At 47.4% G+C, this 21,769-nt stretch overlaps 4 protein-coding genes across 7 annotated transcripts in view; 1 reads left to right on the top strand and 3 right to left on the bottom strand.

Annotated features, from left to right (window-relative positions):
• Positions 1-432: 432 nt before the first annotated feature.
• On the bottom strand, positions 433-1,893 carry LOC120903923 (inosine-uridine preferring nucleoside hydrolase-like). The gene is made up of 2 exons (XM_040313596.1): positions 1,760-1,893; positions 433-1,665 (listed from the first exon to the last, which is right to left on the bottom strand). The coding sequence occupies exon 2, from the start codon at positions 1,536-1,538 to the stop codon at positions 597-599; it is 942 nt and encodes a 313-aa protein (XP_040169530.1). The 5' UTR covers positions 1,539-1,665; positions 1,760-1,893; the 3' UTR covers positions 433-596.
• A 7,870-nt stretch (positions 1,894-9,763) lies between these two features.
• Positions 9,764-10,865, bottom strand: LOC120901224. The gene is made up of 2 exons (XM_040308928.1): positions 9,954-10,865; positions 9,764-9,826 (listed from the first exon to the last, which is right to left on the bottom strand). Exons 1-2 carry the CDS (start codon positions 10,863-10,865, stop codon positions 9,764-9,766), a joined length of 975 nt encoding a protein of 324 aa, XP_040164862.1.
• A 1,100-nt stretch (positions 10,866-11,965) lies between these two features.
• Positions 11,966-12,961, bottom strand: LOC120901223. The gene has a single exon (XM_040308927.1). The coding sequence runs from the start codon at positions 12,959-12,961 to the stop codon at positions 11,966-11,968; it is 996 nt and encodes a 331-aa protein (XP_040164861.1).
• Positions 12,962-15,828: 2,867 nt separating this feature from the next.
• The window catches only part of LOC120902340 (ankyrin repeat and BTB/POZ domain-containing protein 2), a 97,668-nt gene continuing 91,727 nt past the window's right edge, over positions 15,829-21,769 (top strand). The window contains exons 1-3 of one of the 4 annotated variants that reach the window (XM_040311025.1): positions 15,829-16,093; positions 17,811-18,095; positions 18,178-18,580. The gene's annotated coding sequence lies outside the window, so the exon portion shown is untranslated. Of the gene's footprint in view, positions 16,167-17,810; positions 18,581-21,769 lie in introns of all 4 variants that reach the window. The other 3 variants (XM_040311021.1, XM_040311023.1, XM_040311024.1) reach the window with 3 other exon arrangements.

Below are 21,769 nucleotides of genomic sequence, written 5' to 3'. Positions count from 1 at the left end.
TGAATGTTTAGAGATGTATGATTTTCAAAACATTGAATTTGCGCTATCCCACCTAGCAACGTGCCCGGCGTGGGTTCAAGCCACACATGATCCGTCTCCCCGTAGCAAAACAAACTATCTGGCTGTGTGATACTTGCCAAGAAGCCTCGAAAGCCTGTATAGGCTGGCATGATGACCACGTTGGTTGCTACGCCAACAAGAAGAAAAATGAGAAGCTCACGCTCTTGGAGTTTTGGAGATGTGTAAATCCCTTGAGATTCATGAATCTTTGCAACTGAGATTAAGATTCAACGAATCATTTAAAAAAGTCATACAGATTCATGAATCTGAATCAGATTTACCCAACACTATTAAGAATCTGGTTAACTACCGGTATTGGCCCAGTATCTCTGACTGCCTTTATGTGCCCGTGTGTTTTCAGGGACTATGTTATTACTTATTAATATTATGTTTATTTATTGAAACAACCATCGTTGTTTTATTGTCGTCGTAAAGATCGTTTAACAGTATGTAAAAGCAATCAAATAAATGTAAAATCAAACAAACCATCTACATAAGGCACACTTGTTCGGTATCTCCTGCCAATTCCAGCCGCTTCAGGCGACCGTCTTCCAGCACAGCTCCTTAAACTTGCCCTCATCAATATCGTCGATGATGCGCACGTGGCCCGCGCCAGCACCGCGGTGATCCAGCACCATCTGACCGCGGGTAAGCGCACCGTGCAGCTCCACGTCAACCGTATAGCTGTGGGCCTTCAGCACACAGTCCGGTTGAATGAACGCCGCCACCAGGTACGCATCGCACGGCATCCAGTTTGGCCGCTGGCCGTACACTTTGCGCTCCACTGCGTTCAGTATCCGCAGCATCGGTTTGGTTTCATCCGCACCCAGCTCCTCCATTCGCCAGGCCAGCGGAACGGCGTGCCGCTGACACGTCTCCCACGGTACGATCGAGATCGGGCAGCAATCGCTCTGCAGCACAATATGGGCCGCCTCCGGATCGGTGTGGAAGTTGAACTCGGCCGACCACGTGATATTGCCGACTCCGTGCCGGTTGCCGCCCATGATGTAGAGATGGCTCGCCTGCTTCAGCAGCCCCGGCCGTAGCTTCATGGCCAGTGCCAAATTCGTCAGCGGACCGATAAAGATCAAATCGATGCTTCCTTTGTGCGCGTTCAGCAGACGCTGGATGGCAGTGACCGCGTGTTCCTCTTGCAGGGGAGTGCGGTTCACCTCGATCCCGAAGTCGATATCACCGAGCCCATTCTGGCCGTGGAAGTTGCCGTCGTATTTCGTTCCCCGCGGATGGACCAGCGGTTCGTGGGCACCCCGGTACACGGGCACATCCGTACGGCCCATCGCGGACAGCACGGTGAGCGTGTTTTCCACCACATTCTCCACGCCCGTATTGCCGTTCACGCACGTGATGGCGATCACCTCGTAGCCGTACGTCTTCTCACACTGCAGCAGCATCCACAGGGCCCATGCGTCGTCTGTACCGACATCCAGATCGATAATTACCTTCCTTGGTGCGGCCATGTTTACTGCTCTGCTCTAACTCTGCTCAAGCAACCGTAACGAACTGAAAGGGCCCCCAAAAAACGCAAATGTCCTCTCTCTCTGCTGTCCTATCTTTGATAAGCGCTCGCGCGTCCGGTGACTGATTCTGCAAGTTAAGACAAAAGTATGCCACACTTATAACGAATTGAGAAGAGCTTTAACAGGCTTGGGAGCAGATGGATTAGAAACAGCAAACATACCGTTGTTATCAAAATGAGCAAATTAGACCAACCGGCGTGTTGTAAAGTTGACCCTGAGCAAACAAGATTTATTCCGTGCTCTCGATTTTGTTATTGTACGCAAGCTGATAACAACCAAAACAACGGTTCACTTTGACAGCTGTAGATGTGCCTAGTGAGAAGAATCGCTCTGAAAAGGCGCAGGGCCACGAGAGTGACAAAATGCTGACAAATTTTCAAAACACAAAGATGTTATAATAGGGACGTCACACGAAGCGGTAGCTTTGGCGTAAATTGGATTTCACCGTAGCAATAGACGATGCGCAATCTCAGATTGCGCATATATTTATCTGTCAAACGGATCGGTTTGATATATTTATCTGTCAAAAAATATCTATATATCTCGGACATAAAATCTTGAAAATTTATGCGCAATCTTGGCGCAATCTGAAATTGTATGAAAATGACGTTTATGGCTCAGGGTTGGCTACGCGAAATGACATATGTTTTGATAAAACGAATATATGCGCAATCTGAGATTGCGCATCGTGTATTAATACGGTCAGCCATAATCTTTTGACAGGAAGTTTACGCTCTTCCATACAAATCAAGCGTCATCTTTTTGAGTTTTCCTATATATTACTGTCATCTCCCGGGAAACCGGTGAAACATTTCACAGTAAATGAAACATTTTACAGGCACGGACTATGGGCTGTATTAACTCAAATGCCTAAACAGTCCCTTTATAAGAATGTTTTGTTAAGGCATTTGAGGTAGTTGAGACTGCAGTAAGAAAATATAGCCCCAATTTCCCATTTGGCAAGCGATGGCAGGTCACCGAAACAATGTTATACCTAAGCTAACCTGCTGTCGCAACAAGTTGTTGTTGTTGGAATAGTTTAGAGAGGCTTTGTCTGCTGCGGAGTTCTTTCGCCTCTATATGTCGCAACAAGGATGGATATCTAGATAATAATCAACCAGAGGTCCTCTCGCGATCGGCTGAGTACTTTGATGAACTACTCAACGACCAATTTAACGAACAGCTAGAGGCTCCACTAGCAGATAGTGTCATGCTACTACCACCAAGCATAGAAGAAACACAAAATGCTATCCGCGAATCGATGAGGGATAGCGAACCGATGCCTTATGATTGGATGCCTTATGATTGGATGCCTTATGACCTCGCCATCATCTACCCCACATACAAGAAGGGAGACAAGTTGGACTGCAACAACTACATGGGTATTACGGTGTTGAATACCGCCTGTAAATTATTCTCGATGATCCTCCCTATTCAGGGTCGTCTTACCCCGCACGTCGAAGAGATAGTCGGAAACTATCAAAGAGGATTCCGAAATCGGAAAATCAACCACTGATTAGATCCTCACCATGCGGCAGATCTTGGAGAAGATGGCTGAATACAGACACAACACGTACCATCTCTTCATTGACTTCAAAGCCGTATATGATAGCATAGCCAGGGTAAAACTGTACGACGCTATGGGCTCTTTTGAAATACCGGCCAAACTGATAAGGCTAGTTAGACTGACATTGACCAACGTCAATGCCAGGCGAAGGTGGATGGAAGACTCTCAGGGGGTTGAGTTGGCTTGTCTGTCTCCTATTTAACTTGGCGCTAGAGAGGGCCATCCGCGACTTGAGGGTGGAGACTACTGGAACCTTCTTCTATAAGTCAACCCAGATCCTGACATATGCTGATGATTACAGACAACATTGGTCTGCGGCTCTACTATGTAGCAGAAGCCTCTCAAGGGATCGAGCAGGTAGCAGAGAACCTCGGATTGCAGATAAACGAGGCAAAGACGAAACTGTTGGTGGTAGCTGATAGCTGAGTTGCGCGCAAGGATGCTGGTTGCCAACCGATCATTATATCGCCTGAAAGTCGGACGCCGCTTCGGACGTAGCTACCTATATTGTACCGGTCCTCACATACGCCTCTGAGACATGTACACTGTTCAAATCTGACGAAACTCTCTTAGCCGCGTACGAGAGGAAGATGCTCAGAAGGATACTTGGCCCCGTATGTGTGGAAAGACAATGGAGGAGCCGCTATAACGTCGAGCTATACGAACTATGTACGGCGACCTCATCTGTCGTCAAGCATTTGTCATCTATCCTCATCTGTATCAAGCTCGCCAGGCTCCGGTTTGCTGGCCATGTTATGGCGTGGAAGCGTCCGCCATTAAGGCTGGAATCAAATCCAAGTGTCCGACAATGATTATCCTGTACTTGCTTATTTGTAGACTTTTCGTCCTTGCAATAGAAAACATCAGCAAAGTTCCTAAAATAAATAAATTAAATAAACGTCTCAGGAGCTTCTTCATGATTTATTGTCATGAGAGATTTTATAGCTAATATGGAAGTGTGCGAAAGTATGTAAAGTTTGTCTAGGCCATCTAAAATGATCTCCAAAGTCCGTAACAACTTTTGATTGCTATAAACGTTATCAACACATTCCACACAATTACTTTGCGGAGAAAAATAGAGTCATTGTATTTTAGTAATTTAGAGAGAAACGCACGTTTTCTCAGTTTGGATCGAGATCGCTAGGAGGATCGAGATCCAGACATGGGTTGCGATGAATTAGCATCCCAGGAGATGTTGATGAACTCCGAGGCACACATTAAGCTCGAAGAAGGTGTTTTAGAGAAGCTATTTCTCCTTCTAAGCTGAATTCTGTTCCAGTTACATCGTGGCTAATATTAGTGATCGTAAATCCTACATTTCTAGAGATGATCTAAGAGGTTTAAATCAATAAAGTCCAACAAGACTAGGAGAATGAAGAAAGTCCTTAGCGTTTCGGACATTACATTAATAAGTTGTATATTATTTTCCTAATAGCTGGTTAGTATGTTTTTATACTAAAATAATTTAATTCGTTAACTTCCCTTTCCTTCCCACTAACATGTGAGCGGAATAAAAAGGTTTGTTTATTATCAAATGTCTCACTTCTCGCTCCCCAGCAAAGCCTATCATTTTAGACACAATCCTCATCTGAACCACCATTTTCTACCTCTTTTTTAAGTTCTCTTTCTCTCTCTATGTGGACCGTTAACCACACAAATGGTTGCTTATCGATTATTTTACCAAGCATCGCTCGGTCGCTCGAGAACGCAGTGTGTAGCCACATTTCACGCGAGTCGTCATAAAACCTCATGCCTCATCATCTGCAGAAGTTGTCCCCGGTTTGGCGCGGGAAGGTTTGTCCTAAATTGGTGTGAATAATTTTTCAATAAAACTCGCCCAAGGCCACTAAGCACCGTTGCGTATTATCTTTCACTTCGATGCCCGATGCTCAACTCGACTGGGAAGAAGCTGGAAGCGTACGCAAAGCTGGTTGCTGTTTCGCGCCGTTTCGCAACCATACTTTCTTCGCGCGTGTTTTTTGAGAACGTGACGTGTGTTTGGAATGCGCATTCCACGTCCACGCACTACGGCCTGGTGACCGTTCGGCTTGTGTTTTGTGTCAGTCTACCCATGTTGTTCGTAATCAAGATACAATTTTCAGTCTTTCAGTAGTCTCTTAGTTTCCATTTCATCAGAGCAGCGAATAACAGGCTCTTTTGGAAATCGCAAACGCAACTTGAAGTACGATAGAATTCCAATCCTACTCTATTTATAGCTCGGACGCGCTCGTATGACATATCTCGTACCGTTCCTAGTCCACGCGCTGGGCAGATACTATTAATATCATCAATTTTTATCGCAGCATGACCAGGCGCAACCCTTACCATTCCGCAGCAACCGAAGCAGTTTCCTGTGCATAATAAATGAACATATTTGCACGAATCGGAATCAGCTTCCCGCTCCCTCTGTTTGCTCTCTCTCTCTCTCTCCTCCTCGAGCAAACGAGGGCCACCACCCCATATCACAGAGTCATATTTCAAAGCGCGCTCTAAACCACTCTCCGCTCCTTTTCCGTCCGTCGGGCACAATGGGCGAGGGCCAGCGCAACGACCAATTCCTCAACCGAAATGACATATTACTTTTCAGCGTTATTTTGGCATTATGATAATGTCCTTTCCCGGATCCTCGGAGCGCTGCTCTCGCGGTCGCCTCATCTTCGCCCCTGCGGTGGCCGCTTGCCCGGTTTGTGTTTTTTTTTTGCTTGGAATGTATCATTTTCAGCGCAAACCATCGAACTCGCGCACCTCGCCGCACACACGATTGACAGTTATCATTTTCTGTTGCGTTTTTTTTTCTCGTTGTGTTGTTGTGTCTTCGTTTTTAGCGTTTCGCCCTTTATAGCGTACGCACTGCACGAAGAAGAGGAAGCAGAAGTGGAAGAGGAAAAAGCGACACCAAAAAAAGACAATAACAAGACAGAAACAAAAAGGTTCAGGAAAAACAAGCGCAAACACAACCAAAGAGAGGGGGAGGGGGGGATGGAGAAGGTGGAGAGTAGTGGGGCGTCTGATCACCCGTCGATCGACGCCGGCTTCGATGCCTTTCTCCCGGAGCGATAAACAAAAAAAGAATGTATGGAAGGGTTGCCTTCAAGAACCGCCTTAGAATTTGGAGACCAAAGGGGGGGGGGGGGGGAAGAACACCACAACTGTGGCAGCTCTTGGCTCAGTCCCTTTTTCCAGGGCTGCCGCCTGTGGGGAGGAGGGGGTTCGTCGCTTTACCTTTCGGTCAAGGCAATGAACCTGTCCGAAAAGAGTGTACACCTCCCTTTCGCTCTCTTTCTCTCTCTCTCTCTCATTCCATCTCGCTCATTCTCGCAGGGGTCACACCGCGCCTCCTGCAAGATACGAAACCGTCAACCAAACAGCGGAGACTTCAACGAGCGAAATTGTCTCTGCCTACTGCGTGTTTGGTGTACGCTACACATTCATCAAACAACATTTCGGCAGCTCACCACACCACCGCACCATCCGAACAAAAAGCGGTAACCTCCTCTCCTTATCAGCGCGCCCCAAAGCCAGGAAGCAATTGCGGCAAACCGGCCACACTTTTTTGGCGCGTCCCCCCCACCCCGTCCCACCCAGGGTGGTGGGTGTCCCAGTTGCACAAAGTACGCTTCACGCACAGTCTTGGGGAGGCTTGAGCGCGAGAGAATGGAACCAATAGAAACCACTGACCAGAAACCTTGCGTTCCGTTCCCGGTTGGACATTGTGCTAATGCTGCTTTCGTGTCAGCCATCCATTCTCACCGTGTTCTCTCACTCTCTCCCTTACTATTTCTCACTGTCGCTCTCTCTCTCTTTCTCTGTGAGATCTTTCTCCTGCGCGAAGGCTCTCTTTCGAGTCTAGTTTTTTTGCTGTTTTGTTTCGCTGCTTGCGCCCCTTCTGGGATGCTGGGACAATACATGGTGCGCTGGTGTGTTTGGATGTTTTGAAGATGGTTGTGGTGCTTTTTTTTTTGTTTAAAAAAAAAAGGAACCCCGCCGTTCGACCGAGAGTTCAAACCAACGTTGGCGAGATTGTATTGAACACATATTAGGGATCGCACCAATACCAAGCACCAGCAACTGGAGAGTGATGCGGTGAGCGAGATGAAGCTGTAGTCAGAATCGTGTCGCGGTTTTGCGCTTATCTACAGGGTGTAGCAAAGGTAGATTATTTATGTTCGTGATCGGCCCTACGTTGTGATATTTTGTGTTGAAGTGCAGTGAAAAATGCTCAGGGTTTAAAGGTGACCGTTTGGCGTACGCGTCAGTATATTCCGAATCCTTTAACGACAATGGTTGACAATTTTGTTCTTAGCCTAACGGACCTAACACTAATACATAGACAATTCAAACGAACGCTAACGCTTCACCCAGTGAAAATACGCACACAATATGCTGGATGAACGTAGCCCTAGCTGTCAAAACGCAACAATAACAAAAAACGTAAACATACTCCTCGCCTTGATGTACCATCAACACTAACACTAACACTAACTCAGACCTGACATAAACCGCGTGGTTTTCTTTATACAACGACGAAGCGCGGTGCACAAACATTAAATCGACAAATACGGACATTTCGGTTACGTAGCTGCTGGCAACGTGTTATTTCCTCTCTCTTCTACTGGCAAAGGACATATTTTGGCTATCGGACGCTTAATTAAACCTTTTATCGTACGCAAGGTAACTACTCGCACCAGCCCGTCCGGACCGGGGTGCACCTCTATCACACGCGCTAACGGCCAACGGGTACTAGGCAGCAACTCGTCCATCAGGATAACCATTCGACCGGGTTGGATTTGATCTGCCTGCCTGGCAACGCGCGGGTCCTTTTGCAACTCCTGCAAGTACTCCTTTTGCCAGTGTTTCCAAAACTTCTGCACCAATAGCTGCAGCTTCGCCAAGTGCTCATGTGCATTAGTGTGTGCCATCGTCATATCAGGGTCCGGAAGTGCCGTTAATGAGGAGCCTATCAAAAAATGAGAAGGTGTTAGTGCGGCTAAATCATTGGGATCATCCGTAAGCGGTAAGAGAGGACGAGAGTTCATAGCTGCCTCGATCTGGTGCAGTACGGTGTAGTAACCCTCGAAGGAGAGCCGAGTACTTCCGAGGTGACGGAACAGATGACGTTTGGCCGTTTTCACCGCGGCTTCCCAAAGGCCGCCAAAGTGAGGAGCTCTCGGTGGAATCATGTGCCAAGAGATTCCCTGGTCCGCGCACGATGAAGCGATGGTACTCTGCGCAGCTTCACTCGTCAAAGTCGCAAAAAGCTCTCGTAGCTCATTCCTCGCTCCCTCGAAGTTTTTCCCATTGTCCGAATGGAGATGATCCGGAACACCTCTCCTCGCCGTAAACCTCCGTAGAGCCGCGAGAAAACCGTCAGTTGACAGGTCTCCCACTAGCTCCAAATGCACCGCCTTTGTTGCAAAGCACACGAAGACACACAGGTACGCTTTCAACGATGCTGCGCGCCTATGCGCAGGTTTTAGGTACAGGGGACCTGCATAATCGACCCCGGTAACAGCAAAGGGCCGGCTTGGTATAATTCGGGCAGCGGGCAGCTGGCCAGTATGCTGCTCTGCAAGAGTAGGATGGTACCGAATACATTTTATGCAGCTCCGAACTACGCTTTTGACCAACATTCTTCCGTTCAAAGGCCAAAACTTCTCTCGTATGACTGACAGCAGCAACCGTCCTCCTCCATGAAGAAGCATCTTGTGATCATGCTCAGCAATCAATCGAGCCAATGGATGACCCTTCGGCAGCAGTGCGGGATGTTTCGACTGATACGGCAGCTGTGACAAATTCAGTCGTCCACCAACCCGGATGATACCCTTTTCGTCCACAAACGGGGTGAGTCTTTTCAGCTCTGATTGTTTTCTGACCCTCTTTCCTCCTTGCAGATCGCGTAGCTCCTCAGCAAAAGACTCACGTTGGGCAAGGCGTGTTAAGGCATTAACTGCTGCTGCTCGCTCCCGAGCGCTGAGAACTTTACGAGATGAAACGTCCTTCAGTTGCGCATTCCCCTCGGAGGATCGTAAAACTCTTCTTCCTCTTAATAGCCTTAGATGAGGGAGCATGGCAATGAATCGCATGCAATAGCTGACAACGTTCACCAGGCGAGTATAAGATGACCAATACAGAAACAATTCGTTGTGGCATACGGTAACTGCCGAAATTAACTCCTTCCTCTCTTGCTCTGCCACTTCAGGAATGCTTTGTGGATTGGGCATGGGCCAAGCATCCTGCGAATGCTCAAGCCAAGCTGGTCCATGCCTCCACGCTCGACTGTTGTTGAACTCGGACACCTCCATCCCACGCGATACCAAATCAGCAGGGTTTTCGACTCCAGCTACGTGCCTCCACTTGGCACCACTAGTGAAATGCTGGATTTCCGCTACACGGTTTGCCACAAACGTTTTCCATGTGCTCGGTGGCGCCTTGATCCAATGCATGCAGATAGCTGAGTCGGTCCAAAAATATGATGCATTTACGGCCACATCAATGGCACCTTTTATGCGGTGATGCAAGTGCGCGGCTAGAACGCAGGCGCACAGCTCCAACCGAGCAATAGTCAGATTTTTCAACGGAGCAACTTTACTCTTCGACGCTAAAAGCATGACTCGAACTCGCCCAGCGTCTTCACACCGCACATATGTGCAAGCACCATAGGCTGCAGAAGATGCATCAGCAAAAGTGTGCAGCTCGATGTTTCGCGCCTCAGGAAGCAGTATGAATCTGTCCATTCGATATTGTGATAGAGATCGTATCTCCTTCTGAAATTGCTTCCACTTGCATACGATGTCTTCTGGCAACGATTCATCCCAATCACGTGACGACACCCATATCTCCTGCATAATCATCTTAGCACGGATGATTATCGGCGCTATCATCCCCAAAGGATCGTACATTTTTGCGATGGCAGATAACACAGATCGCTTGGTGATCACATCGTCGTCTGGCTGGCACACACCTTCAAACACCAGCCAATCACCTTGTGGAACCCAACTGATGCCAAGTGTCTTCACGGCTTCGTGAGAATCAAAGCTCATTTTGGTTGTGGTTCCAACCTGTGCCTCATCCAGCCCATGCAGCACATCAACACAGTTCGACGTCCATTTCCGCAGCTCAAATCCGCCCTTTTGTAGTAGCTCAGCCAATTCAGTTCGTAGGCAGGTGGCTTCCTCAACTGATTGGGCTCCACCGATGAAGTCGTCGACGTAAAAATTCTTTCGTAGAGCGGGGCCCGCTCGTGGGTATGCATTACCCTCATCATCAGCCAGCTGAATAAGAGCGCGCGTAGCGAGAAAGGATGAAGGTGCGAGACCATACGTTACAGTATTCAGCTGGTAGGTCTGCACCGGCTGCTGCGGCTCGAAGCGAAACAAGATTCGCACCAACGGTCGATCGTCAGGATGAAGAAGTATTTGGCGGTACATTTTTGCTATATCGCCAACTAATGCCACCTTATACGTGCGGAACCGCAAAAGCTGATCTAGCAAGTCGTCCTGCACCACTGGTCCCACGCACAAAGCATCATTCAACGAGTACCCGCTGGTGGTTTTAGAAGAACCGTCGAACACGACCCTGATTTTCGTTGTGGTGCTAGACTCCTTGAACACAGGATGATGTGGCAAATAATACGACTCAGCAGGTACTGCATCTCCATCCCGAACTAAACTCATGTGCCCGAGCTCAAGATACTCCTTCATAAACGCATGGTACTCTTCCTTCAACTTGGAATTTTTAGCGAACCTCCTCTCCAACAGATCATATCTTCGTACTGCGCTTACCTTGGAAGCACCCAGTCTGATTCCGAAATCGGGATGACGGGGTAAGCGTACGATATAACGCCCAGTCTCATTTCTCGCCGTTGTATCACGGAATATCTGCTCGCATCTTCGTTCCTCAGGCGAGTAGCCATCCTTCATCACTAATGAATCTGTCTTCCAGAATCGTTCGATGCTCTCTTCCAGCGACATCATACAGATAGCGTTTGAACTTGTTACCTGTGGTTCCGGGCATTGTAACGTAGCCGAACCAGCAACAATCCAACCAAACACACTATCAATCAACAGCGGCAACTCATCACCCAAATGAACTCTGGCTGCACTGGGGAAGAATGAATAGTAGTGCTTGACACCTATCACCAAATCAACCGGCTGCGATGTGTTGAATTCGGGATCAGCTAGCTCGAGGCCTTTTGGGATACACCAGTGACCGACACTTACAGTCTCAGAAGGCAAATTGGATGTCAGCTTGTCCATTACCAGGAACTGAACACCACAGCTGAATGGTTGCCTCTTGGAGCGTATCTCAGCAAACACTGATCCCCGAACGTCACGAGATATCTTTCCAGCTCCCGATATTTTAACGTTAGAAGGACACCGTTGTAGCTGCAGCAATTTGACAAGTTTCTCTGTCATGAGGTTGGGTTGAGAAGCACAGTCTAGCAAAGCGCGTACCGAATGCTCTTTACCATCAGCATCAACTATGCTCAAACGAACAGTGAGCAAAAACACTTCCTCCGATCGAATAGGATGCTTAGTAACGTTGAGCGACTGTGCTTGGTAACGATCATTCCTTCCTGTAGATTCTTGTCCTTCCGCATACACGAGTTTCGGTTCCGTACCGACTGCAGACGAACGATGCAAAAGAGAGTGATGTCTCTCACCACAGTGTTTGCACCGGGACGATGAAGCGCAGTTCCTTGCCAAATGACCTTTTCTTAAGCAATTATGGCAAACTTTCTTCTCAATAGCTATCTGAAAACGCTCAGACAGAGGAAGACGGCAAAACTTATAGCAACTGCTTAAGGCATGATCATGCTGGCAATGCGGGCACCTTTTGAACTGCTCGCCATGGTTGAGCAGGAAGAAAGGTGCTGTGGGGCTCGCCGTACAAAACTAGGATGAGTAGCTTCTCTCGTTGCCGGATGGTTCATAGAAATCGATTCTAATGTTCTCATTTTTCTTTGCAGGAACTCAATTAGCATGCTGTAGTTCGGGCTGCTGAGGGTGGAAGCATAATCTTCCCACGTCCGTAGCGTCTCATCGGGAAGCTTGATGCACAACACATATTCTAGCACGGTGCTCCATTGCGCTGTTGGTTCGCCAAGCTGATGCAGCATCTTAACGTGACGATCAAAATCGTCAACCAGCCTGTGCAACGATGCGTTCGATTCCTTGGTCACCTTGCCGATGTTGAACATTGCCTGTAGATGACGCTTCTTTTGTAGATACTCGTTGGCGTATCTGTCCACCAACGATTTCCAGGCAATGTTGTAGTTAGATGCACACAACGGAATCGATTCCAGCAACTTTGCAGCTTCACCCTTGAGCGCAGCTCGAAGATAATGGAACTTTTGGATAGTTAGCACCTCTTCGTTGCAGTGGATTAGTGCTTCAAAAGTGTCCCGAAATGTCGCCCATTGCATCTCATTGCCGTCAAATTCTGGAAGAGAAATGGTTGGCAGCCTCACTCCAGATGTAGCAATGGTCGATGAGGCGGGAATAGCATTATACGATGGCCGCGACAACGCTTGTAGGCTGGCCCTCGCGGCCATTAAGGCGTCCTCAGTCGTAGCGCGAAAATGGCTCTCCATTTCGCGCGCTTCGGGTGCTGCTCCATCCTCGATCAACTGCTGCACTGTATCGAACTCTGCTGCAACACGTTCGGTGTCGGAGATGAACAAGCCAAGCCTAAATTCATCCCGCTCAGGCACAAAATTATCAGCAAATGCTATAACTCGCTGAATTTTTTCTTCCAGGGTTCGCCGTCTGGACAGCAAATTTACAGCGTTAGCCATATCAGTCTCGTAATGGCAGATGGAACGATGGCGCTAAAAACACAGGACACTGAACACGAAACACAAATTCACAAATGTTCTGTCCGTGCGTATGATCAATTATCACACCAATCAAACAATTACACAATGTTCAACAATCAAGTCACAACACGCAACAAGCACTGGACAACGAATTTCGAAAGAAACTGTTCGTTGTCTATGGTCGGTGACGAAAAAACGTAAAGTCAACAGATTTTTACACGCAGCAAAATCACAAAAAACGAGCAACAATTCACTTCACAATACACCAATCCTGGTCACGGCACCAAATGTTCGTGATCGGCCCTACGTTGTGATATTTTGTGTTGAAGTGCAGTGAAAAATGCTCAGGGTTTAAAGGTGACCGTTTGGCGTACGCGTCAGTATATTCCGAATCCTTTAACGACAATGGTTGACAATTTTGTTCTTAGCCTAACGGACCTAACACTAATACATAGACAATTCAAACGAACGCTAACGCTTCACCCAGTGAAAATACGCACACAATATGCTGGATGAACGTAGCCCTAGCTGTCAAAACGCAACAATAACAAAAAACGTAAACAATTTATTTATTTATTTATTTTTATTTTATTAATTGCTCGGCCACGTTGGGTTACAGCAATAGTGCTTACTGACTATAGTATAACAATTATTCACGAAGGAGTTGGAAGGAGTTTATGGTACGGAAAAGGAGCGAAGACGGGATCGGTAGACAGGATAGGATATGTTGAAATCGAACAGATCATAAGTACTATTAAAAGACGACATAGCTCTTACAAAAGGCTCATTGCGAGCAAAACGTGTACGACATATAGGTAACTGGAGACGAAAACGATAACGTAAGGTGCGACAAGGTGCATACAAATGTAAGCGCGACAGAAGTGAAGGGGTATCAATCGTATTGAGCAATATGCCAGCGACGAAAGAAGCCTGAGCGACCGAGAAGCGGTGCTCCAACTTGGCAAGGCCTAATAAAGTGCATCTATCCTCATACGAAGGAAGCGGAATAGAGTGATGACCCAGCGACCTACGAAATACGATCCTTGTAAAACGTCTCTGGATCCTCTCAATCCTTTGGAGCAGAGATAGTTGGACAGGAGACCAGATGACACAGGCATATTCCAGTACGGAACGGACCCAACAACAATAAAGGGACTTAAGACAAAAGGGATCACGAATTTCAGTGGACATGCGACAAATATAACCAAGACTTTTGTTGGCCTTGTTGATGACATAGTCCGTGTGCTCCTTGAAAGAAAGACTCGGGTCAAAGAAGACGCCAAGATCCTTAGACAAGGACGCACGGGGAATAGGGGCATCACAGACACTATAAGCATGAGTTATACTTGTAGAAGATCGGAAGAAAGACAAGACAGAACATTTTTCAGGACACAGGACTAAACCGTTAGAAGCACACCATGTAGAGAATTTACAGAGCCAGGATTGAAGGACTAGACAATCAGCTGTAGAAGATACAGGAAGAAAAATTTTAACGTCATCCGCATATAGCAAGAAGCCGTTAGGAGGAAGGATCGAAGTACAGTCATTGAGGAAGAGAATGAACAGTAAGGGACTAAGGACACTACCTTGAGGGACTCCCGAAGAACTAAGAAAGCATTCAGAGAAAGAGCCACAGATTTTAACTGCATAAGAACGATTCTCAAGATAGGAGTTGAACCACGGCAATATAGAGCCACCGAAACCTAGTTTTCGAAGCTTAGCAACAAGTAATGATAGAGGTATACTGTCAAATGCCGCTTTGAAATCGGTATAGATAGTGTCTACTTGCTTACCACTAGACAGATAGTGATATAGAGAAGACAAAAAACACATTAGGTTGGTGGACACTGAGCGATTGGGCATAAAGCCGTGTTGTTCCGTAGAAATATAATTTTTTACACAAGGCATTACAGATAAATGGACAATTGACTCGAGGATTTTAGAACACGCACAAATAATAGAAATGCCTCTGTAGTTTGATGCATGCATGACTATAGGCCGAACTTATGAAGCAAATTTTAAAATATTATTTTTTTATATTAACATTTAATTAGTGAGTAATGAATAATTAAAATAAGACTTATTCAGGTGCAAATTGAATATTTTAATATAAGTGCAAAAATCAACATGCAAATCAATAAACTTCACACAAAACGAACAATTGTTGGTAAAAATAAATCAAAATAAACAAAAATTCCTAAAAAACGGAAACAAACACACACACACATACACAAGCCGCAAGAAAACGTAACGATAAAGGTAAAGAGCAAAAAAAGAAAAAAGAAAAACGGACCAGAGCAGAAAAGGGCAGATACAGCGTATCCTCGCTCCTCGCTCCTGGAATGTCTTACAAGTTGGTTGCTGTAAGCAAACCAAAAACAACAACAAAGAAAAGACTCGAGCCACGAGGTGAGCAAACGTGAAGGTAGGAGGAGGCCAAGGGAAAAGAAAGAACACCTTCTCAAAGGAGCAAAGAGAAAAGGTTAAGCCCTCCCGAAACAGCAACCGCAGCAAACCGGCCCTCAGAAGCGCGCAAGCCACTCAGCCGCTCAATGCTGTTGTGCTCTTTGCCTGGCTCAGAAAAGAATCTGCGATGATAAAACGAGAAATCATCGTACAAAACGCACACTCACTTACATCCGAGAGCCAAGAGCCAAAAGAAATGAGTGCGCACGTGTGTGAGAGAGAGAAAAAATGCGCGTAAAGTATGCTGATGCTGGCGTGTATTGATGAGCATACGCACCGAGCATAACATGATCGCAATATGCATGCTGAGCCGATCTCGCGCGACGTGAGTGCGCCCGCGCGCGCGCGCTCAGACACTCGCGCTCCATTCTACGCGTAGTCGCCCAGTTTGTGGCTCGGGCGAGCGCTCGCGTACAGTTCCCTTCGACGCGTCGTGCCAGTCGGGAGTGCGCGTTGCCTGTGCTGTTCGCGGCAGAGTTGCCCTTTTTCTTTCTTTCTCCCCCATCCTCATTTATCCCTCTGTGGGTGTATGTGTTCTAGAGTGAAGAAGTGAAGTGCAAATTTGTGTGAGAAATGAACTACGACAAACACTGAACGTGAAAGAATAAACAAAACATACCAGCGCATCCAGTGCCTTTGGTTTGTGTAAGTTGTGCTGATATTGTTTTAAGTGCAGTTTGTGTTGGAAGCTTTGAATTGAAAAAAAAGGTGATTTAAAGTATGTTTGAGAAAATTGTGTGAGATTCTGTGGGTTTATAAAGAGTGCTTTAAAAATGTTGCCAGCGACCCCGACCGTAGTAACACACACACACACACACACGGACACACACGGACACACTTCACGGTTCAGTGGCCCGTTTGGTGCCAGAACCTGTTGCAGATTTCGTTTTTGTTGCACTTTTTTGTTTTACAATTGTCAAATTGATGGTCGCCTACCTGCCCGCTCAACTCCTTTTCCTCTCGGATGGTCACATTCCTTTGACACTCGCATCCCGTTTGCTTGTTGTATTTTTTATATTTTTTTGGTTGATTTGTGATCTTCGGTTTTGTGTCCGGCCCTTACTGACAAGATAATGGTGATGTACAACAACACACTGTTTCGCTACCGGCAGCAAACGGCAAGAAAGATGTCTTTCCGATTGGCGACTGGAGAAGCTGTGGAATGTGTGTGTGTGTTTGTGACGAGTTGGCAACGTAAATGACATTTCGAATTCGCTGACAAACGGCCGAAGAGGCAGAAGTGCATCCTACAGCCTACTGTGACCTTTTATTGGTGGCGTCAATGGTCGTTGAATAAAATGTTTTAATTAATTGCCTCGTCTTCTATGCAAGCAAAATTTTCTAAAATACACTAAATTTTCTATGCTAATCATAATATCCTACTGAATGTTTAATTACATCAGCAGTTCTTAAATTTTTGTATATTTTTTAAAAAATGTTTTAAATATAATTGGTCATTATCCTCATTCAGCCTTCCGGCTTAAAAACAATCGCTGAAGCCCCACACAGAACCCCCCCAAATGTAGTGCATGTGTTTGATAAACAAATTCAAATAAACCCAGCGCGGCCCGAAACGACGACACAAACAAACAGTGAGCGAAGGCACGAACGTCTCGAGCGCGGGTTCGTTGCCTGCGCGCCCGCTCAAGTCTTTCGTCTAGCAGCGAGCGTTCTGCGATTTGCGCCGAGACTTCTCGGCGTTGGACGTTGCATATGCAACCAAATCGTGTGGAGGAGGGGTGGGAGAGGGGGTGGGGGAGGGGTTAGGTTACCACCATCAGGACCGTGTGTGTGTGTGTCGGTGTGTTTGTATACGTACTTTTGTGAGTGTTTCCCTTTGCCCATAAGGGCAAAAAACACGAATAATTGTGTGTATGTGCATGTTGACATTGGGTTCGTTTCTTCTTTGCCCGTTCGCTTCGTTTTGTTTGAGTGCACTGAAGGTTCAAACTTCGACCTGGTGTGTTAGTTCGCCCACCCAACGATCCTGATCCGGTGACGAAGGAGCACATACACCCGCAAACACACACACCGTGCGCTTCTTCGGATTTACCACGGACTGTGGTGGCAGGACAGAGGCTCAAATCAATTCTAATTTCAACTGCAAACATCAATTGCACAACCGCGGCGGAAGTTTCGTGTGTGGGAAAAAACACCCCATCAGCTCCTTTTGCCACCGTAACGAGCCGCCACGAATTAATGGCCACTTTAACGGCACAAGTGCACACTACACACACACAAACACTACCCTCCGTTGACATTTTCCGCGTGACATCGCTCGTGGATTCACGGCCCTTAATCAGCTGCGCTTAATCTGTTGTCTATGTGTCTTTTTTTTTATTCCACCTTGGTCTTCTCACAGCGTGAATAGCAAGCGAAGAAGTAAAAAGAAAACAAGCAATACTGTAACATTACAAGCTTTTCAGCACAGTGTGATTTGGTGTGCTCAGTGAACAGTGAATCAAGTGAACATACCTTACGGATCATTGGTAGGGGAAAACAAATCCAGTTTCTCTAAGCGATCTAGATGCCGTTGTGAAATATCGTTGTGCAGCAGCAGCAGCAGCAGCAGCGGCAGCAGCATCGTGAGTGACATCGTGTTTTGATCGCCATCAAGTGCTTGGTTGCCTAATCCCTGTTCAAAAAAGTGCGTAAGGAAAAGAAGAAGAAGAAGAAGAAAAACAACATAACCTGCAAATTTATTTCAACCGTGTGCTTTCTTTCCCAAGAGCCAGCGCGCGCCAGCCGCTCTCCACGGGCCAACATTTAATTGGCAACATTTATTACTCATTATTTTGTGCCTATTGCGTGTTAGTGTGCGTACGTGAGTTTAGTGTTTATGTGAGCCTGTTCTCTCGCTTCTTAGTGCGTGTATGTGTGTGTCTGTGTCCCATTCCCAGTCAGTGAGTGCTGAGAAAAAAAAACCCCGCGCGGCAGAGGTAAAGGTGTTAAAACATTTTCAACGCATTACGCAAAACGTTCATACGCGCCCATTCGGTTGTAGCAGCAGCAGCAATAGATCCCTTTTTTTTCAACCGTACCTCACACCTCAACCGTGCTCCTCCGGACGCGGGCACTGTGACCTAGAAGAGGAAACCCATTCGGCAGGGCAGGTTTAACAACGCGAAACAGGTAGGTCCCGGTAACCCGGGTTCGGTGGGATTAGTGGTGGGTTTTGGTGTTTAGATTTTCCTGCTTCTGACTCGCTGCCTCGTGATTCATTCCCGCGAGGTCCGTTTCATTGCGAGGGGCTTTTAAATGGATCAAGCGTATGGTAGAAACACAGCAGAGTAGCGACACTTTATGTTGCACTTAACAACACACATGGACAGTGCAACACGATCTCGGGTCTTGAATGTTACTTGTGCTTGTGCTGTTACATAAAATTTGCATCCCTCATTTGCAGACAGCATTTGTACCATGTCGACAGTACGTTTTCGTTTGCCATGTAAACGATCGGTTTCGAGCGATAAACGCGTGCGCACACAGGTTGATTGCTAGCTCTGCACTAATTATCGTACCGATCGTACACTATTACCCGATTTGCCGTTTCGAATCGATCGATACGCAGTCAATAATTGCCATCAAGTCGACGCTTTGTCGACGCTTATCTATTGAAGTCTACGATCTGATGTATAATAAAGTCGTACAAGGTTGACGTGATTTAGATGAGACAGAGTTCTTGAGGGGATTTGATGGTGGTTGAGTCATAAACACATGAACTGCTGCACTAATGATGCATTGCACGGACAGGCAGCTCTCTTTGTGCTACGAGTAAAATGGTCGCTTAGGAACGGTCACCGTTTGTGGAGTTCTTTAGCAACAGAGACGACCATTGATTGCCATTTTTTATTAGCTCCAGCGCTCATCCGCTGCACCGGAGTGGTCCGCATCGGCTCAAGTTGCAATACGCACGCCCCGCAATAGAGCACCATAGATCACCCCCCTCTTCGGGTGCTTTGCATCGGGTTCGATAAAATCTGCATACTTCACCGCTCCTGCCCCGATGACGGCGTACTGAGACGTACCGAAATCGTCCAAGCCTGTTGTGTGATGAGGAAAACGCAGAGGATGAATTAATGGAACTCGTTATAGACAGGAATGTCTGTATATGTGTGTGCCTGTGGGTGAATATCTGCCAAGCCCCCTTTGGGGAGGTTTGATGATAGTCAATGTATAAAGCTCGTGTTACACTCCACGTCCCTTTCGCGGGCCGGTGGTAATCTCTTGAAACATGAAAACCGCTCGTATAACTTTACGCCTTATAACACTCCTTTGAGGGTAGGAGGCTATGGCCATTCTTCTACTTATTACACCCAAAGAATGGCGGATGAGATGCTGGAACCGGTAGCTGGTTCATAAGAAAAAAGAAACAACCCCCCCACACTCTGGCTAAATTGAGAAATAAAGCCATCCTAATCCATTTAGTAGCCGGGGCCGAACTGTTCAAAACTGCGGGGCTTTTGGGGCGGCTGTCACACTGCTAAACACTGGTAGCACTGTTTTGGGACGTACACTCACCAGCAGTGGGAGATGAAAGCATGCCACGATCGCAGTTTCGTATTGATAGGATTAGCGTCCGGCGTTTTGAAATCGGTGTGTCTCCGTTCGGCAACACCCTGCCTGCCTTCAAACGGCTTATATCGCGCCGCGGCCGCGGAAGAACAAGCAAAGCGCAAATCGAACCGATCGCGATTGGACGACATCTTCTCGAGCAGGACTTCTTGATCACTAGAGAGTTTGATAAAGAGAGAGAGAGAGAGCGAGGCACAAAAAGAGGTTGAATCATTTCAACGATCGTCGTCTTCGTCGGCATGTAGACAAGCAGGCAGGGCAATTCCACACCGGCATTATATGTAAACGAGCTTTAATCGGATTTTCTCGGCTTCTCGGCGAAACTCGGGGGAGACTGCAGGGGGGGGGGGGGGTGACATACACGTTGGAAGGGGGGTGAAAGTTAGACGCGCGGAAGATGATTGGTTGTCCAATGATGTGCCGCTCCTTCCTAAGCGTCCCTTCGCTAAGAACTCCGCGCGCACACGCAACGCAACAGGGCCTCTCCAGGAAGAATGTCGTCGCCTCGTCGAGCTGACGATCGCTGCGCGCTCAACTTCGCTCGTTTTATTCTACATTAGATCTCGTTTCCGTTTGCATTCCGCTGTTGCGTTACAAATCCCCCCGTTTGCGCAAATGCGGTTTGCTGCTGCTGCACCAACGACCCGATGGTAAGACCTTTTGGGATGGGCAGAGAGGTACATGCCAGAGGTACTAATTACGTCGCGCTTTTGACCGCGTCCTGCCTACTTGCAGGAGCAAATCCAAAACACATCAGCGCAGCATCTCTGCATCTCGATAAAGGTAAGGAAAATCAATGCCTCCAGTCAATTACAGTGGTCGAGCGCGCGCCCGCGTACGGGTTTGGCGAGCCGTCCTCAGCGGTCCCAAGCGACCACTTTTTCCAACCGTACCGCTGGTGAAAGATTTGTGATAGCCTGGCGCGCGGGGTGGCAAGTTTATTGCCCGTGTGCCACTCTCCGAGGCAAATTAGATTGCTTCTACCCGCGGCACCGCTCCTCCAGCGCCAGGATGGTCGCCCTCGGGCCTGCCCGTTTCTGACGGCCGCAGACACGCACCTTTTCGTGCGTATCCAGTTGGAATCCAATGGCATCGCGGGGCGAACGCCATTAGACGAACCTGATCACGAACCGCCCTCCACCCTGATTCGTCGCTTCGGGAACGCGTGTTTGTGTGCGTGTGTGTGTGTGTGTTCGGCGTCCTAACCCTTAATGCTTGGTGGATTAAGCAGGGTGATTTGTTCACTTTGGCACACTCTCTTGGGCGCGAACCTTGGGTGGAGGATGAGCGCGATTTTTAATGTGACTCGTCAAATGTTTATACACGCGCTCCATCGGTTAAAACGTTTTGGTCTCTCTTGCTATCTGTTGTGCAAAAAAAACTGCTCGATTTCAACCCCCCCCCCCCTCTCCCCCCATTCCTGACAGGTTGATCTCTCTTTGGTGCTCTGCCACGGGAGTTGCGCTGCTTTCCAGTGCAATTAGACACGAATGCGAATGGCTCCGCGTGTAAGCTAAGAACCGTTGCCTAAAACACGCTCACAAACACACACACACACCGGCTACACTCGGTGTGATATTAAAAAGGTATTAAAAAGATGCTTGGCAACAGCTTCACGGAGTTCACCAGCAGTGTGAGTGTGTGTGTGTTCAGGCTGACACCATTTCCATTTCCGGCGCGATGTCAAGCTCCTCTGCATGACTTGTAGCTCTGGTTGCGTAAGAAGCGCACGCGCGTCCGATAATT

Source organism: Anopheles arabiensis, chromosome 3 (assembly GCF_016920715.1).
Source record: "Anopheles arabiensis isolate DONGOLA chromosome 3, AaraD3, whole genome shotgun sequence".
In the NCBI taxonomy this organism is placed as follows: Eukaryota; Metazoa; Arthropoda; class Insecta; order Diptera; family Culicidae; genus Anopheles; species Anopheles arabiensis.
The sequence above is the reverse complement of the archived record's forward strand: the minus strand, read 5'-3'. Positions and strand labels throughout refer to the sequence as shown.

What these genes read in the sequence shown, in the direction of transcription:
- LOC120903923 (XM_040313596.1), bottom strand. Translation starts at nt 1,538, where the DNA reads ATGGCCGCACCAAGGAAGGTAATTATCGATCTGGATGTCGGTACAGAC.
- LOC120901224 (XM_040308928.1), bottom strand. Translation starts at nt 10,865, where the DNA reads ATGAAGGAGTATCTTGAGCTCGGGCACATGAGTTTAGTTCGGGATGGA. An exon ending in AATCGTTGCCAGAAGACATC is followed by an intron (nt 9,827 to 9,953) that starts GTATGCAAGTGG and finishes CATCTTCTGCAG; the next exon opens with CCTATGGTGCTTGCACATAT.
- LOC120901223 (XM_040308927.1), bottom strand. Translation starts at nt 12,961, where the DNA reads ATGGCTAACGCTGTAAATTTGCTGTCCAGACGGCGAACCCTGGAAGAA.